The sequence below is a fragment of the Salmo salar genome, chromosome ssa05 (assembly GCF_905237065.1).
Source record: "Salmo salar chromosome ssa05, Ssal_v3.1, whole genome shotgun sequence".
Classification (NCBI taxonomy): domain Eukaryota; kingdom Metazoa; phylum Chordata; class Actinopteri; order Salmoniformes; family Salmonidae; genus Salmo; species Salmo salar.
This window is the reverse complement of record NC_059446.1, coordinates 63,795,624-63,814,296: the sequence shown is the minus strand read 5'-3', so window position 1 is coordinate 63,814,296 and position 18,673 is coordinate 63,795,624. Positions and strand designations below refer to the sequence as shown.

At 44.2% G+C, this 18,673-nt stretch overlaps 1 protein-coding gene across 15 annotated transcripts in view; it reads right to left on the bottom strand.

The window, feature by feature from the left end:
• Positions 1-18,673, bottom strand: part of LOC106605391 (regulating synaptic membrane exocytosis protein 2) — a 215,777-nt gene that overhangs the window by 62,126 nt on the left and 134,978 nt on the right. For 7 of the 15 annotated variants that reach the window (XM_045718557.1, XM_045718559.1, XM_045718561.1 and 4 more), the window contains 7 exons: positions 11,779-11,909; positions 11,123-11,294; positions 10,224-10,383; positions 8,612-8,680; positions 6,006-6,144; positions 5,564-5,671; positions 2,566-2,631 (listed from right to left, as the gene is read on the bottom strand). In XM_045718557.1, the coding sequence (XP_045574513.1) occupies positions 2,566-2,631; positions 5,564-5,671; positions 6,006-6,144; positions 8,612-8,680; positions 10,224-10,383; positions 11,123-11,294; positions 11,779-11,909 (845 nt within the window). Of the gene's footprint in view, positions 1-2,565; positions 2,632-5,563; positions 5,672-6,005; positions 6,145-8,611; positions 8,681-9,896; positions 9,924-10,223; positions 10,384-11,122; positions 11,316-11,778; positions 11,910-18,673 lie in introns of all 15 variants that reach the window. The other 8 variants (XM_045718553.1, XM_045718551.1, XM_045718558.1 and 5 more) reach the window with 3 other exon arrangements.

Here is an 18,673-nt window from a genome sequence, read left to right as displayed (position 1 = left end):
AATCAATGATGAAACTGTGGCAAATGTATGAAAAGTATGTGGAGAGAGGATATGTACAGTCGTGGCCAAAAGTTTTGAGAATGACACAAATATTAATTTCCACAAAGTTTGCTGCTTCAGTGTCCTTAGATATTTTTGTCAGATGTTACTATGGAATACTGAAGTATAATTACAAGCATTTCATAAGTGCCAAAGGCTTTTATTGCCAATTACATGAAGTTGATGCAAAGAGTCAATATTTGCAGTGTTGACCCTTCTTTTTCAAGACCTCTGCAATCCGCCCTGGCATGCTGTCAATTAACTTCTGGGCCACATCCTGACTGATGGCAGCCCATTCTTGCATAATCAATGCTTGGAGTTTGTCAGAATTTGTGGGTTTTGTTTGTCCACCTGCCTCTTGAGGATTGACCACAAGTTCTCAATGGGATTAAGGTCTGGGGAGTTTCCTGGCCAAGGACCCAAAATATCGATGTTTTGTTCCCCGAGCCACTTAGTTATCACTTTTGCCTTAAGGCAAGGTGCTCCATCATGCTGGAAAAAGCATTGTTCGTCACCAAACTGTTCCTGGATGGTTGGGAGAAGTTGCTCTCGGAGGATGTGTTGGTACCATTCTTTATTCATGGCTGTGTTCTTAGACAAAATTGTGAGTGAGCCCACTCCTTTGGCTGAGAAGCAACCCCACACATGAATGGTCTCAGGATGCTTTACTGTTGGCATGACACAGGACTGATGGTAGCGCTCACCTTGTCTTCTCCAGACAAGCTTTTTTCCGGATGCCCCAAACAATCGGAAAGGGGATTCATCAGAGAAAATGACTTTACCCCAGTCCTCAGCAGTCCAATCCCTGTACCTTTTGCAGAACATCAGTCTGTCCCTGATGTTTTTCCTGGAGAGAAGTGGCTTCTTTGCTGCCCTTCTTGACACCAGGCCATCCTCCAACAGTCTTCGCCTCACTGTGAGTGCAGATGCACTCACACCTGCCTGCTGCCATTCCTGAGCAAGCTCTGTACTGGTGGTGCCCCGATCCCGCAGCTGAATCAACTTTAGGAGACGGTCCTGGCGCTTTCTGGACTTTCTTGGGCGCCCTGAAGCTTTCTTCACAACAATTGAACCGCTCTCCTTGAAGTTCTTGATGATCCGATAAATGGTTGATTTAGGTGCAATCTTACTGGCAGCAATATCCTTGCCTGTGAAGCCCTTTTTGTGCAAAGCAATGATGACAGCCCGTGTTTCCTTGCAGGTAACCATGGTTGACAGAGGAAGAACAATGATTCCAAGCACCACCCTCCTTTTGAAGCTTCCAGTCTGTTATTCAAACTCAATCAGCATGACAGAGTGATCTCCAGCCTTGTCCTCATCAACACTCACACCTGTGTTAACGAGAGAATCACTGACATGATGTCAGCTGGTCCTTTTGTGGCTGGGCTGAAATGCAGTGGAAATGTTTTTTGGGGATTCAGTTCATTTGCATGGCAAAGAGGGACTTTGCAATTAATTGCAATTCATCTGATCACCCTTCATAACATTCTGGAGTATATGCAAATTGCCATCATACAAATTGAGGCAGCAGACTTTGTGAAAATTAATATTTGTGTCATTCTCAAAACTTTTGACCACGACTGTATATGTGTTTATGAAGCCGAAATGAGGAGTGACTGAGTGGAGGAGTGATCCCGATACTGTATGGATGAAGTGTATACCTTTTTGGCTCCATATAGAATCCTCTGGGCGAAAGGGTTCTACCTGGAAACAAAAATTGTTCTACCTGGAACCAAAAAGGGTTCTTCAAAGGGTTCTCCTGTGGGGACAGCCGAAAAATCCTTTTAGGTTCTAGATAGCACCTTTTTTTCGAAGAGTCTATGGGCCATAGAGTGGCTCACCTGTTTAATTCTACTGACTACGAAAGGCCACACACTACACTGACGCATATACAGTATATTTGTCCGGGAAGGGAAAAATATATACCTGGCTGCCCACACAACACCACACATTGTGTCATCAATGGCATTGGCTTGGGATGTGAAGTGGATAGGTTTGTGATGATCATGGTTTAATGTCAATGGCATTGACTTGGGATGTGAAGTGGATAGGTTTGTGATGATCATGGTTTAATGTCAATGGCATTGGCTTGGGATGTGAAGTGGATAGGTTTGTGATGATCATGGTTTAATGTCAATGGCATTGGCTTGGGATGTGAAGTGGATAGGTTTGTGATGATCATGGTTTAATGTCAATGGCATTGGCTTGGGATGTGAAGTGGATAGGTTTGTGATGATCATGGTTTAATGTCAATGGCATTGGCTTGGGATGTGAAGTGGATAGGTTTGTGATGATCATGGTTTAATGTCAATGGCATTGGCTTGGGATGTGAAGTGGATAGGTTTGTGATGATCATGGTTTAATGTCAATGGCATTGGCTTGGGATGTGAAGTGGATAGGTTTGTGCGCCATTGACATTAAGCCAACACAGGCTTAAAGCTTGGTAGGCCAGCAGCTTCCTACAGACAGACAGGGGGTGGAGGGTGTGATGGAGGGAGGAACATGCACTGTCAGGTAAGAGTCTACCTGGGTTCCTTCTGATGATCATCACTAGGTTGACAGCGTCTGGATCGAGGTAGGGTGAGAAAATGGCTGCGGGACATGAAGGGAGAGAACAGAGACATGGTTGGATGGGGCTGAATGGGGAGGGAGAAGAGGGAGAAAGAGAGAGAGTCACACGGTGAGAGAGAGGGGGAGAGAGAGAGAGAGACAGCGAGAAACAGACACGGGAGAGAGACACAGGGAGAGAGAGATAGCAAGAGAGAGACAGGGAGGGAGAGAGATGGAGAGAGAGAGCGAGAGAGAGAGAGAGAGAGAGAGACACAGGGAGGGAGAGAGGGAGAGAGAGAGAGAGAGAGAGAGATAGCGAGAGAGAGACAGGGAGGGAGAGAGGGAGAGAGAGGGAGAGAGAGAGAGAGAGAGAGAGAGAGGGCGGTACAGTGTTGGAGGAGTACAGCCATGGAAGAGGAGAGGATATTGGTGCAGTCCTTCCTCAGGTTAGAAAGCCCATTGAGATGCATGATGAGGTGCTCCTAACTTACTGTTTTGTACTGTAACACACATGCTGCTGCAAACCAACATCAGTCCCAGATTCAAACCAAACCTTGTAAGATACTGAATGTTGTTGGAGTTACTGTATGGGATTCACAATCCAAATGTCTGTACATCCATTTCTGCATTAGTTAATAACTTTACAAAATAAAACGAAAAACAAACAAAAGTACATAAATATGTTGTTGGATTTCAAAACAAAATAACACATAGGCAATATAAGCAACCTCTAAAAAATGTACATTCCCAAAAACAATGATGTAAGAAAGTATTATTATTATTTAGAGGTAGACTGGGTCATTTCCAAATCCCCTATTGTGGCATCCTATTCCCTTTATAGTGCACTACTTTTGACCAGGCCTATAGGGCTCTGGTCAAAAGTAGTGCACTTTATAGGGAATAGGTTGCCATTTGGTATGCACATCATGACTCATTTCCTGTTTCCTAATTTTCAACTGTTTTCAATAAATAACAGCAGTAGTTGATTAAGGGGAAGCTGAAATACAATCTTAGTGAGCAACTGTCTGTCACACACAATCTAGATAAGTGCATTTCCTGTGTCTGGCCCTGATTTAGGCTGCCTCAGCCATCCTCGCCTCAGAAATATCAAATAAACTTAATTGGATGACGGGAGGAGGTAAGTAAGTAAGGAGAAGAGAACTGTGCCAAGGCTGAGCTGTATGTCTGAGACGCTGGGCTGGTGTTGGTGCTATAGCGGGACAAACAGTATGACTAGAATGGGAAAGGCCCCTCAGACCACAGCAATTTAACAGTACACTAATGGGTAATGACTTGAGTGGGGTTGTCCATTCTAGAGATTCTATTTCTATAGTCTCAGGTGTGGTGGAGGAAGGAACATCACAACACCACATGGCCCCAGACAAACACAGGATGTGTCACAAATGGCACCCTATTCCCTATATTACACTACTTTTGACCAGGGCTCATAGGGCTCTGGTGAAAAGTAGTACACTCTACATTGAATGCCATTTGGGATACAGAAAAGGTTCCAGCACAGAGGAACAGTAGGAGAGACAGTGGTGTTATATTTAAGCAATAAGGCCCGGGGGTGTGTGGTTATATGGCCAATATACCATGGCTAAGGGCTGTCCTTAGCACGACACAACATGGAGTGCCTGGACACGGCCCTTAGCCGTGGTATATTGGCAATATATTACAAACCCCCGAGACACCTTATTGTTATTATAAACTGGTTACCAACATAATTAGAGCAGTACAAATACATGTTTTGTCATACCCGTGGTATACAGTCTGATATACCACAGCTGTCAGCCAATCAGCATTCAGGACTCAAACCACCCAGTTTATAATGTACTGTAGTTTAGTTCCCTCTCACAGCTGCTATTAAACTCTATAACTACACTCATTAAAGGGTGATTGGTATGTGTTTGGTTCTATGGTCACTGTAATCTATCTACAGTATATTGACATGTATTTACATTCTAGTCATATGGTGACTATAATCTATCCATATATAATGATCTACTATAACCTCCAGTAAATTGGCCTGTGTTTAAAATGTAGTTATATGGTCTGCGTCCCAAATGGCACCCTATTCCCTACATAGTGCACTACCTTTGACCAAAGCCCTATTCTTATCTTTTATTATTTCTTATTGTTGTTGTGTTGTTGAGAAGGAACCTAAGCATTTCATTGGAAGCTGTATACCATCCGTATCCCGTACGACTAATAAAACTCGAAACTATGGGCCATGTTCAAAAGTACTACACTTTTATAGGGAATAGGGTGCCATTTGGGATACCGCCATTTTGATTCTAATGAGTCTGAGCACCGGAGTTAATGATCCTCTCAGTATTAATAAGGAAACACGATTTCAACACAAAGAAGAGAAGAGGTTAGTTAAAGATCCACCTAATGCAGGACATCAGAGAAGAGATTTGAGTTCTTGGAAAAGGGACAGGTTGGGGAAAGGGGACAGGTTGACTTGTGAGCACTAGGTGAGATATCCGTATAGCAGTTCTAGGTGTGAAAGCATCAGGCAGATTAAACAGGTGTAAGGTTGTGTAACGGAGGCAGTTCAGTGAAACCGCGCTCATGTGTTTAGTAACCGCGCCTGAGACCTGAACATTTGGGTTAGCTCCCGAGCTAATGCCTAGGATTTAGCTCAGAGGTCTAACAGTTACACAGTCTTGTGGCTGGCAGACAACCCGGGTTGGAACATTGTCAGTCCCAGTTGGTTGTGTTGTCTGCAGGAGCTGCTGTGTGAGGCTGTGTGAGGCTGTGTGAGGCTGTGTGAGGCTGTGTTAGGCTGTGTCAAGCTGTGTGAGGCTGTGTGAGGCTGTGTGAGGATGTGTCAAGCTGTGTGAGGCTGTGTGAGGCTGTGTGAGGCTGTGTTAGGCTATGTGAGGCTGTGTTAGGCTGTGTTAGGCTGTGTGAGGCTGTGTGAGGCTGTGTTAGGCTGTGTCAAGCTGTGTGAGACAGGGGTATCTACCTGTCAGGTGAGTGGTGGTCATCGGACACACTGCGCCGGTCCACTCTACTGGAGGAGCTGTACTGAGACGAGGCCGGGTCAATGTCATAGCCGGGGTCCAGACTTCTGCTGTATACAACAGAATCACTGGATCACCCCCCTAGTACTGTACAGTCACAGTACAAACTCCCCACAGTGTCCCCTAGTGGCTCGGGGATGCACCTACTCACCTTAATGCAATCACTGTCAGTGTGAGTGAGATCCCAGTATCGGTTATATGGGTTAAACGTTCTACTACCAAGACAACTATCACAGAGATACCGCTTAAAGGACAACCTCTGATATCAGTTGGGGTTCTCAGATCCCAGTGTGGTGCAGTTTGGCACAAACTGCTTGTTTTTGAGGAAGGGATACAACTTGAGATGCTGGGTTGGACGGGGGACAAGTGAGGTGGGGGAGTTACCTCTGTGGAGGGGGGACGCTGGGGGACCGCGACCGCGCCCGGTTCATGTCTGCCGACCGCGAGCAGTGGTTGGATGACATCGCCTGCTCGGGGACAGACAACGTGGAACTATGGAGGTCCCTGCCGTTCTGCCGGTAGTCTGGAGAGAGAGAGAGAGAGGGAGGGAGAGAGAGAGAGAGAGAGAGAGAAAGGGGGAAAGAGAGGGGCAGAGAGAAACAGAGAGAGAAAGAGAGATACAGAGAGAAAGAGAGATACAGAGAGAGAAACAGAAAGAGAGACAGAAACAGAAAGAGAGACAGAGAGAGACAGAAACAGAGAAAGAGAGATACAGAGAGAGAAAGAGAGATACAGAGAGAGAAACAGAAAGAGAGACAGAAAGAGAGACAGAGACAGAAAGAGAGACAGAAAGAGAGACAGAGAGAGACAGAAACAGAGAAAGAGAGATACAGAGAGAGAAACAGAGATACGGAGAGAAACAGAAAGAGTAACAGAGAGACAGAAACAGACAGAAAAAGGGAGAGAAACCGAGATACAAAGAGATACAGAGAGAAACAGAGAGTCAGAAACAGAGGAAAAAAGAGAGAGAAACAGAGATACAGAGAGAGTGAAGTCAGAAGTCATTCAGAGACAGACTCATCGTTCTGAGCGCAGCCTCTCTAACCTGGCCCCAGATAGGTGTGTACTGTCTTGTCTAGTTGGCAAGGCAGCACAAACTGATCTGGTAATAGGCTACAACCATTCCTCCCTATTGACCATACACACTGCTGCAAATAACGACCATCCTGTCAATGGCAACATTTATTTTCAGAGGATTCTTTCAAACTTTTCAGAAGTTGCACACAGTGGCATAATGGTTGGTGGCTTTCAATTTTCAAAATGCTGAGGCTCTCTATATTCAAATAAATGAGGACTTGGTCTCAACTCAATGTTCATGTGATTCAAGTCATTGCGGTTAACATTTTTGCATTAAACATGAAAATAGCTTTCAAAAATCAGAAACATTATAATGACTTTTCCCTGCTAGACTGATTAGTCCATCGAACTTGAATGAGTTGATTATTCAATAATAGTCCATGGCCAGGAGGCATGGTTAAGGTCAATGCTTTGCCCCATTAACGTTGATTCATATTCAATAGAGTGTAGAGCACATTAAAATGAGTTAAACGTAACCGTGAATCAAAGGTAGGATTAGGGAGGAAACACAAGACATGATGAAATATGAGAGGAAAAGTTAACCTTCACAGCTACTTTAGTTTGATACTTCTATCAATTATCTCCAAATCATTCCATTTTCTCTTCGAAATATGTTTGAAAGTGAGTTTGCTGCATTGTGAAACCTGAATTCCTTCATGCAAAAACCTGAATTCCTTCAAATTATGCATAGAAGGGAATCCTGATAACAAAAATATACAGTATTATGTGCATGAATATTATGTTAAAATGATTCACACTCAAGTCCTGCATAACACGACGTCATACATATTTACTATAGTGGAAACAGAGAAAGATTAAACCAATTCCACATGACATCATTACATTTCACTATGTAACATCTGCAGTCTAGCTAACAGCAGCCCAACACTGGGGTAACTAAGTACCCAGCTCTGCAATCAGCTTGCTTTACCTGCACAACCCAAATGTAATTCATTGGTTCTCTTGACAAGCCTCTTCACACATGACTAGAAACTGTGTGTTAAGCATCAATACTGTGTATAGAGGAGAGAACCTCAGATCTGAATTAACAGGACATTACCAGCAGAGAAGAATGACTGCATTAACCTAGTTAAAACCACCGCAGTGACATCCCAATTCAAAAAACAATCAATCTATTATTCCTGTGAATAGTTATCATCTCTTCTCCCGTAGTATAGTATCAGTAGTTTGATATGGAGAAGGTAGGAGGAAAGGGGATTAGCAAAAATCTCTGGGAAACAAGGGTGGAGGAAAGAGGGTGAGGAGAGAGAGAGAGAGGAGAGGGGTATTCCCACTGAGTGAAGGGATATTATGGGTGTAGTGAGGGAGGAGGCTGTGATGTGAGAGAGGGGTATTCCCACTGAGTGAAGGGATATTATGGGTGTAGTGAGGGAGGAGGCTGTGATGTGAGAGAGGGGTATTCCCACTGAGTGAAGGGATATTATGGGTGTAGTGAGAGAGGAAGCTGTGACGTGAGAGAGGGGTATTCCCATTGAGTGAAGGGATATTATGGGCGTAGTGAGGGAGGAGGCTGTGATGTGAGAGAGGGGGACTGATGAGAATGTTACAGAGGTGGGAGGGTTTCCTCCTCATCTATTACACACACACAGCTGTCTGTGTGCTGCCTGGCCTGCTACAGTTCTCTCTCTCGATGTGCAGCAGCGGCAGGCTGAGACTAGCGTGGGCGCCTGCTGTGTCGAGGAGAGCAGCTAGCTACTGTAGTGCAGAGGGAAGGAGAAGAAACTCACTGCTCCTTGTAGAGCTGCTGCAGTATCTTAGCGAGCTACCTTCTTTAAAAACATCACATCATCCAGTACAGTACATTGACATACATACAGCTGTATGTTCATATACTGTTTACCCTGCGTTAGCTGCATCCACGTTATACTGATTACAATTCAGTAGTATCTTACCTGACACTACCCCAACACCGTCTTCACAGTCATAGTCAGAGATCTCACTGTCGCTGATTCTCTGAGATCCTGGAGGAGAGATGGAGAAAGGAGAGAAGAGGAGGATAGAGGTTAGTTTACTCCAGGGTCTGTCCTCTTCCCCTGGTCAGACCATGGCTCTGTGGCCTAGCTGTCACCAGTGTTGTCCAGTTGGTCTAGACCAATGCCCCAGTCCTGGACATAGTCAGGGAAAGCAGCAGACACAGAAATAGAACACTATTTCTTTTGAGAACACTATTAAACAGTATCTCAAAGTCACGTTTTTGCATTGACCATCAGTGACCACACTTCATAACCAACACAGGCAACCAAGACCTACATTTACTCTCCTGAAATGTTCTGTCTGCCTCTTCTGGTTTTCCCCACCAACGTGGGAGCTGCCTATTTTATATATAGTGTGATATAAACTTTATGGCAGCCACTCTCTCAGCCTCTCTCTTTCTCTGTCTCTTTCTCTCTCTCACTCCCTCTCGCTACCTCACGTCTCAGATGGGCTGAAACTGTTTTAATGCTCTTGTTTTAGAGCGGTCAGCTCTTTCACCTAACACACACACACACACACACACACACACACACACACACACACACACACACACACACACACACACACACACACAGACGCACAAACGCCCTGTAAAAATTGTCCCAGCTGTTGAGTAAAACTCAGTTATCACGGTCAATAATCTCAAACCTTAACATTGGAAATACATGTGCAGGTTACATACATTAGAAATATGTCAAGTCAAGTGCAAATACAAGTTCACACCCAACAGATACAACAGACACAGACACAAGCAGAGGAGAAGAAGAGCAAAAACCAGCACAATTATCATGTTTTTCAAAGGGAAAGTGTTGACATTTGGCGGGAGATGAGACAATGCATTGCACTGAGAAAACAAGTGGTCAACATATTCAAATAACAGAGGACCGGACAGAGCTCTTCTGATAGAGCTCAATCACCAGGATCTGGACTGGGAAACAGAAACCTGCCGGGCCCGAGGCTGACCATGAGGCGGCCATCTTGTTTAAGGAATGCGGTAGAGCGGAGAGGGAGCATAGTGAGAATCAAAGGGAATTGTGGGATAGCTAATGGAGGAGTGGAGTGAGAGAACACTTTGGAGGTAGAGAACAGTGCAGTAGGACTGAAGCAGAGGGGAGAGACAGAGTCTTTGTATGAACAGCAACACTGAGTGGAGAGAGAGCTCAGTGGAGAGAGCAGCGTGGAACAACAAGCGGGAGCCGTTACCTGAATTGTACGAATACGGCCCTTTGTCTGTAAGTATCAGGTTGAGTTGAAAGGGATAAGAAAACAAACACCATATGAACATACTAACAGTAATAAATACTTCATAAATCATTCAGGCTTTGGCAGACAGGCAAAGACAGTTGGTAACAGGGCACCTGCCAGCCACCATACTGGCTTTTCAAAATCATCAGACGAACGGTTGGTTCGCCACTCATGTCTCATTTCCTATCCTGAGGTTTGGGGTTCGAACAGGCAGGAGCTTTCCTACAAAGTTCTAGTATAGACTAGTATACAGGTTATGGATGTTAGGGCAGAGGGGTAACCTACTCTGTATGGGTAGCCTCCTCGTGGGGCTCTCTCCGTGGAGCTGTCTGCGCTGGGGGTTGGGCGAGGCGCGTGGGAGGGGCATGGAGGACACGTCGTGGGTCTGCAGCTTGTACCAGTGAGGCTCATCATCCAGCAGGGCTGTCTCCAGCTCTATAAGTATCTATAGGAGAAACACACCAGCGTCACTACACACACACACACACACACACAACACACACACACACACACACACACACACACACACACACACACACACACACACACACACACACACACACACACACACACACACACACACACTCACAGTCCTCAACACACTAGCCACTGCTAACTGGACTCATTCCAGATTCCAGAGCAGATCAAGACCTCCACAGGTATGGCCCAACATCATTTTTTAAATAAGGGTTTCTAGCAATCCTGATTGGAAGATTCTGGATTTCCTGCTTATTCCATCCAACCAAGAGGATTTCTGGAAGACCTGGGAATTCTGGGAAAGTTACCAGAATTCTGCAACCTTATTGGCAGTGAGGACAGAGTATGTGAGTATGTGCTGATGTTACAGTAAGCATCATGGGTCGATGACATCATCCCCCAGTAGCCTGTCATCCTTCCTATGGAATGTCGGGTTTTATCAAGAGCTTGACCCTATTGGTTGGATTAGTTGAGCTATCAGAGTTACTGTCCTAATTCTGACTGGATGGGTATGTTGGTATTATATCAGAGACGGATGAGTGCCTGAGTCTGGTTAAGTGGTGGCGCTGCCGACTCTTGTTACAAATACAGCCTCAGCCCCTTATCGCCGTGTCCCACTGTACCTGTCTTTCTTTCGACCTTCTGACTGTCTCTGTCCATAAAACAATATAAAACTATAATGAAAAAAAAGAGATGGATGGGCTTACCTCTCCCAGGAACTCGCTTTCCTCCTCCCTGACCCTGGCCTGGTCCCACAGGGTGATCTCCAACATGCGCTCACGGAACTCCCGCCGGTGCACAGGAGAATACATAAAGGTCTGGTTCCATTTGGGCTCTAAGGATTTCTTTACCGTTTTTGTTCTCCTCTTGCTTTTGTCGCTGGAGGAACAATAATTCAAACTGTTTTTATTTACAACCATGGTAGAAAAGACTCCCGAACAGGTCAACACAGCACAGGACAATGGGATGAGCTGGGGAGGGAGAGAGTCATGTTGGAGCCCTGTTCAACTTCCTATCATTACTTCCATGTGTCTGAGAAGGGGTTCTCTGAGCGCAGTGACGGTGTAGGTCAATGTGATCACATGATGATCTTTGTGACGATAGCAGTTTAAATGCAATGTGACATGTCCCCAAATTCAATTACCAGAAATAAAAAATTATAAGTAAATAAAACCAAAGACATTCTTACCATAAATTCAACATTCAGCGAGACTATCATGCGAGCGCCCAAATCTGTATCAATCAACCAATGGCAACTTTAGGATATTGGAGGATAGGTCTAGCCACTAAGAAATGGCTGTGGATGGAATGATGTGAAATGCTGCTAGCTCAATCATCCCGTAGTTACTGTCTCTACTCTTACCTTCTGTCAGGGAGGAAGTAGATTTTGACGTAAGGGTTCCTGGGGCGGCCATCTTCCCTAGAAGGCAGGTCCTTGGCTCCCAGGATGGTCACTATTAGCTGATGACCCACTTTGTCATACCACAGTTTGACCTATGGATGGGACAGAACAGGGTCACATGGTCACTGGGGTGCCAGTAGGGAGGGGGGGCTCTATATCAGGGCGACCTCATAACCCTCCACTTGGGGAGCTACTGGGTGTGCAGGGTTTAGCACCAGCCCTGCTCTATATTAACTAACAAACACACCTGATTCAGCAAATCAAGGTCCTGCATGGTGAGCAGCTGATTAGTAAAATCACTGGATTGTGTTAGATTAGAGCAGGGCTGGAGTTAAAGCCTGCACACCCAGTACCTCTCCTGGAGGAGGGGTGGCCACCCCTGGTTTACATATTAGGCATTAGCAGGTCACATGCTTAGCGGGGGGGGGGGGGTGATAATAAAAGCATACATGTTTGTTGAGATACGGAAATAAGGAGATGATATGATCATATCAAGAAAAAAAAGTTGCAAAGGTTGAACAATGAGAGCCTAAATTAGCTTAATAGTGTGCACAAAGCAGATATGTACTGTATGTAGCATGACCTACATCTTACCATGACCTACATCTTACCCTGTGGCTGCATGAGCCACATTTTCTAGGTGTGTTTGAGTGGAAAGGATTATACAGTCTGTGTATCTGTATTCATATCTACAGTATCCTGGCTCTTGGTATCTAAACCACTACAACATGAGAATTAAGATCAACATGCTTTGAAATGAACACTTACTGCTTTTGAGTGTGAAATTGTATTTGGAACCATACAACACAATGCAGGCCTCTACGCTGACCCTTTTTACAAGGAGCACGTGTGCACCTAAGTTGAAAAATGTAGGCACACACAAAGATATTTAGGAGCACAATGAAAAATATTTGAGGTATTAAAGCTGGAATCCTTAATTTTTGTAGGCGTACTAGTGCTCCTAAATTAAAATTCCAGGACGCACAGCAAAATAGGCACCTATGCTAGTAAAATGGCCGCACTGTAGAGCCCTGCAATGCAATGTCAGATACTCAGTGTATAGCTAAAATATACATATAAATCAATCATGCTGTCATGAGTGACATCAAAGACACTTCACACTTGTCAGAGCGAAGTATGGACATAACAGAGAACACTTAGAAGTAAAAAATGAAAAATAACATTTGCAGAAATATTTGTTTTAAAAACTTTGGGGAAATATTTGTTTCAAGAAAATGAAATGAAATACTAGAGGAAAATCAAGCCTTCTAAGCTCTTGCCCATACTTATGTAGATAATGATGGGAGGAGTCTTAAATCATTGCATTGACTACCATAGTTATTTCTTTATGCATGCAGCAATACAAAGCAACAGCAAGCACTTAATACATACAAGATCAGTCAGGAGATCTGATATTGTCAAACAACATAGGCAGTAGGGGCCTTCAGGTCAAACAGCTTGCACTAAGAAAACTTCCTCAACATTGAAGTCCACTATGGAAAAGATGTACGTGCAATTCTGACCATACTACAGCACTGCCCATATGACTGATGGTATAACCCTTAAGCGACAGATTCACCTTGAAAAGTTGAAATTGAAATTATACCCCTGATGTAATACATTACACTGCCTATATTTCCTGTACAGTCGGCCACATCATTTACATTGACATTATTGCATGGCCTGGTTAAGTAGAGCATAACACCGCTTCTACAGGAGGCTAATAGATCTACCTCCAGGAGCTGAGCCAAGGGTACACTACACACCTATTTATAGACTTCCATTCTCACCCTCTCCTTATCTGACAGATAGGTGATGTATAGCCAACACCTCACACTACCTTTAAATGAGGAAACCAACGGTGCATCTCATACCAGAAACCCCTATACAGTATACTGTATATATATTTTGTTCTAAGCTAAGCTGATGCTTGACAAGGACATGATGGGATAAATATATAAATATGATCTTCCAAATAACATGAGAACTCCACACTCCAACTGTAACAAGCTAGCTAGAGTAAGACAACTCCTCAAAAAGGTCCCACAGTAAGATAGACACCTTGCCTGTTTAGTTCAAGTGAATTCTGTATTCAAACTGTAAAATATTATTTTAAATCTGCTTTAAAATAAGGGACAGTTATCTTAGCCCACTTTTAACTGTAACATGAAACTTACGGCCATTCAAAAATGTAAACATAAATATTTCCCAAACGTTGTGTTCATGATTAGCAGTTGTTGACCGCTGTTGTTATGGCAACCTATTCAGGCCCTAAGGGAGTCAAGCCAATGAAGACGAGGGTCCAGTCTAGTTTCATGTTCCACAGAACAAATAAGCAAATTTATTTGTCCCACAAAATGTAATAGTTTTACTAAAACATTTAAGGAGACACCCTCCTTTAATTGCCAATGTGGAGCACTGTTGTAGCTGACTAGGTACAAAAGTCCCATGACAGCTAACATGTTAAGATGGCTGATGTTTTACATGCCCGTAACCAATTGTGCTATTTCTTTGCGATATTTGTAACTTATTTAACTTACAGTGTCAAGAAAAAGTATGTGAACCCTTTAGAATTACCTGGATTTCTGCATAAATTGGTCATACAATTTGATCTGATCTTCATCTAAGTCACAACAATAGACAAACACAGTCTGCTTAAACAAATAACACACAAACAATTATATGTTTTCATGTCTTTATTGAGCACACTGTGTAAACATTCACAGTGCAGGATGGGAAAAGTATGTGAACCCTTGGATTTAATAACAGGTTGACCCTCCTTTGGCAGAAATAACCTCAACCAAACGTTTTCTGTAGTTGAGGATCAGACCTCAGGAGGAATTTTGGACCATTCACCTTTACAAAACTGTTTTAGTTGAGCAATATTCTTGGGATGTCTGGTGTGAACTGCTCTCTTGAGGTCATGCCACAGCATTTTAAATCAGGTTGAGGTCAGGACTCTGACTGGGCCACTCCAGAAGGCGTATTTTCTTTTGTTGAAGCCATTCTGCTGTTAATTTACATCTGTGTTTTGTGTCGTTGTCCTGTTGCATCACCCAACTTCTGTTGCGCTTCAATTGGCGGACAGATAGCCTTATTCTCCTGCATAATGTCTTGATGAACTTGGGAATTCATTTTTCTGTCGATGATAGCAAGCTGTCCAGGCCCTGAGGCAGCAAAGCAGCCCCAAACCATGATCCTCCCCCCACCATACTTTACAGTTGGGATGAGGTTTTGATGTTGGTGTGCTGTGCCTTTTTCTCCACACATAGTGTTGGTGTGTCACTTCCAAACAACTCAACTTTAGTTTAATCTGTCCACAGAATATTTTGCCAGAAGCGCTGTGGAACATCCAGGTGCTCTTTAGCAAACTTCAGACGTGCAGTGGCTTCTTCCGTGGTGTCCTCCCATGAACCCCATTCTTGTTTAGTGTTTTACATATCGTAGACTGTGTGTCACTTCCAAACAACTCAACTTTAGTTTAATCTGTCCACAGAATATTTTGCCAGAAGCGCTGTGGAACATCCAGGTGCTCTTTTGCAAACTTCAGACGTGCAGTGGCTTTTTCCGTGGTGTCCTCCCATGAACCCCATTCTTGCTTAGTGTTTTACGTATCGTAGACTCATCAACAGAGATGTAAGCACGTTCCAGAGATTTCTGTAAGTCTTTAGCTGACACTCTAGGATTCTTCTTAACCTCATTGAGCATTCTGCGCTGTGCTCTTGCAGTCATCTTTGCAGGACGGCCACTCCTAGGGAGAGTAGCAACAGTGCTGAACTTTCTCCATTTATAGACAATATGTCTTACCGTGGACTGATGAACATCAAGGCTTTAAAAAATACTTTTGTAACCCTTTCCAGCTTTATGCAAGTCAACATCTCTTAATCTTAGGTCTTCTGAGATCTCTGTGTTCGAGGCATGGTTCACATCAGGAACTGCTCCTTGTGAATAGTAAACTCAAATTTTCTGAGTGTTTTTTTATAGGGCAAGACAGCTCTAACCAACATCTCCAATCTCGTCTCATTGATTGGACTCCAGGTTAGCTGACTCCTGACTCCAATTAACTTTTGTAAAAGTCATTAGCCTAGGGGTTCAAATACTTTTTCCAACCTACACTGTGAATGTTTAAATTATGTATTCAATATAGACAAGAAAAATATAATAATTTGTGTGTTACTAGTTTAAGCACAGTGTGTTTGTCTATTGTTGTGACTAAGATGAAGATCAGATCAAATCTTATGACTAATTTATGCAGAAATCCAGGTAATTCCAAAGGGTTCACATACTTTTTCTTGCCACGGTATTTTGTACATAATGTTGCTGCTACAGTCTCTTATGACCGAAAATAACTTCTGGACATCAGAACTGGGATTACTCACCACAAACTGGAAGAAGCTTTTTCCTTTAACGAGTCTGACGAGAAAGATATACTGCTCTCCCGGGAAGAGGCCCAGATCCCCGTCATTTGCATGAAGAAAAGACGGAGGAAGAGGACGCAGATTGGGCTGCCTTTTGAGAGAGTAAACTCCCACTTACATCAAAATTAATGACCTACGATTACGATTATCCTACCAAAGGGACATTAAGAACTGTAATATCTTATGTTTCACAGAATTGTGGCTGAACAACGACACGGATAATATAGAGCTGGAGGGATTTTCCAGGACAGATTAGCTACGTCTGGTAAGATGAGGGGTGGGGGTGTGTCTTTTTGTCAATTACAGCTGGTGCGCAATGTTTAATATTAAAGAAGTCTCGAGGTATTGCTCGCCTGAGGTAGAGTACCTTATGGTAAGTTGTAGACCACACTATCTACCAAGAGAGTTCTCATCTATATTAATTGTAGCCGTCTATTTACCACCACAGACCGATGCTGGCACTAAGACCACACTCAACCAACTCTATAAGGCCATAAGCAAACAAGAAAATGCTCACCCAGAAGCGGTGCTCCTAGTGGCCGGGGACTTTAATGCAGGCAAACTTAAATCAGTTTTACCAAATCTTTACCAGCATGTCACATTGAAAACTATTACGGACTACAAAGGGAAACCCAGACACGAGCTGCCCAGTGACGCGAGCCTACCAGATGAGCTAAATGCCTTTTATGCTTGCTTCGAGGCAACCAACACTGAAGCATGCATGAGAGCACCAGCTATTCTGGATGACTGTGTGATAACGCTCTCGGTAGCCGATGTGAGCAAGACCTTTAAACAGGTCAACATTCAAAGCCACAGGGCCAGATGGATTACCAGGACGTGTACTCAAAAGCATGCGCGGACCAACTGACATGTGACTTCACTGACATTTTCAACCTCTCCCTGACCGAGTCTGTAATACCTACATGTTTCAAGCAGACCTGTCCCTGTGCCCAAGGAAGTGGAGGTAACCTGCCTAAACGATTACCGCCCCGTAGCACTCACGTCGGTAGCCATGAAGTGCTTTGAAAGGCTAGTCATGGCTCAAGTCAACAGCATCCTCCCGGATACCCTAGATCCACTCCAATTCGCATACCGTCCCAACAGATCCACAGTTGACGCAATCTCAATCGCACTCCACACTGCCCTTTCTCACCTGGACAAAAGGAACATCTATGTGAGAATGCTGTTCATTGACTAGAGCTCAGCATTCAACACCATAGTACCCACGATGCTCATCACTAAGCTAAGGACCCTGGGACTAAATACCTCCCTCTGCAACTGGATCCTGGACTTCCTGACGGGCCGCCCTCAGGTGGTAAGAGTAGGCAACAACACGTCTGCCACGCTGATCCTCAACACTGGGGCCCCTTAGGGGTGTGTACTTTGTCCCTTCCTGTACTCCCTGTTCACCCACGACTGCGTGGCCAAGCATGACTCCAACACCATCATTAAGTTTGATGACGACACAACAGTGTTAGGCCTGCTCACGACAACGATGAGACAGCCTATAGGGAGGAGGTCAGAGAACTGGCAGTGTGGTGCCAGGACAACAACCTCTCCCTCAATGTGAGCAAGACAAAGGAGCTGATCGTGAACTACAAGAAAAGGCAGGCCGAACAGGCCCCCATTAACATCGACAGGGCTGTAGTGGAGCAGGCCGAGAGTTTCAAGTTCCTTGAAACTCCATCACCAACGCTCTATCATGGTCCAAACACACCAAGACAGTCGTGAAGAGGGCACGACAAAACCTTTTCCCCCTCAGGAGACATGGCATGGGCCCTCAGATCCTCAAAAAGTTCTAATAGCTGCACCATCCAGAGCATCCTGACCATTTGCATCACGCCTGGTATGGCAACTGCTCAGCATCTGACCGGTCAGCATCTGACCGTAAGGTGCTACAGAGGAAAGTGTGTTCGGCCCAGTACATCACTGGGGCCAAGCTTCCTGCAATCCAGGACCTATATAATAGGCGGTGTCAGAGGAAAGCCCATAAAATTGTCAGAGACTCCAGTCACCCAAGTCATAGACTGTTTTCTCTGCTACCGCAGGGCAAGCGGTACCGGAGCGCCAAGTCTAGGACCAAAAGGCTCCTTAACAGCTTCTACCCCCAAGCCATAAGACTGCTGAAAAATTAATCAAATGGCCAGTCACTTCAAATGCATAGTCACTTCACCCCTACCTACATGTACAAATTACCTCTAACTTGTTCCCCCGCACACTGACTCGGTACCCTTGTATATAGCCTCGTTATTGTTATGTTATTGTGTTACTTTTTATTATTTTTGACTTGTTTATTTGGTAAATATTTTCTTAGCTCTTCTTGAACTGCACTGTTGGTTAAGGGCATGTGACAAATAAAGTTTGATTTGATGTTGAGCAATGTGTTTGAGCTTGTTGTTGCTGTTGAGTGTAGGCTACAGGATCTGGCAATGGAAGGG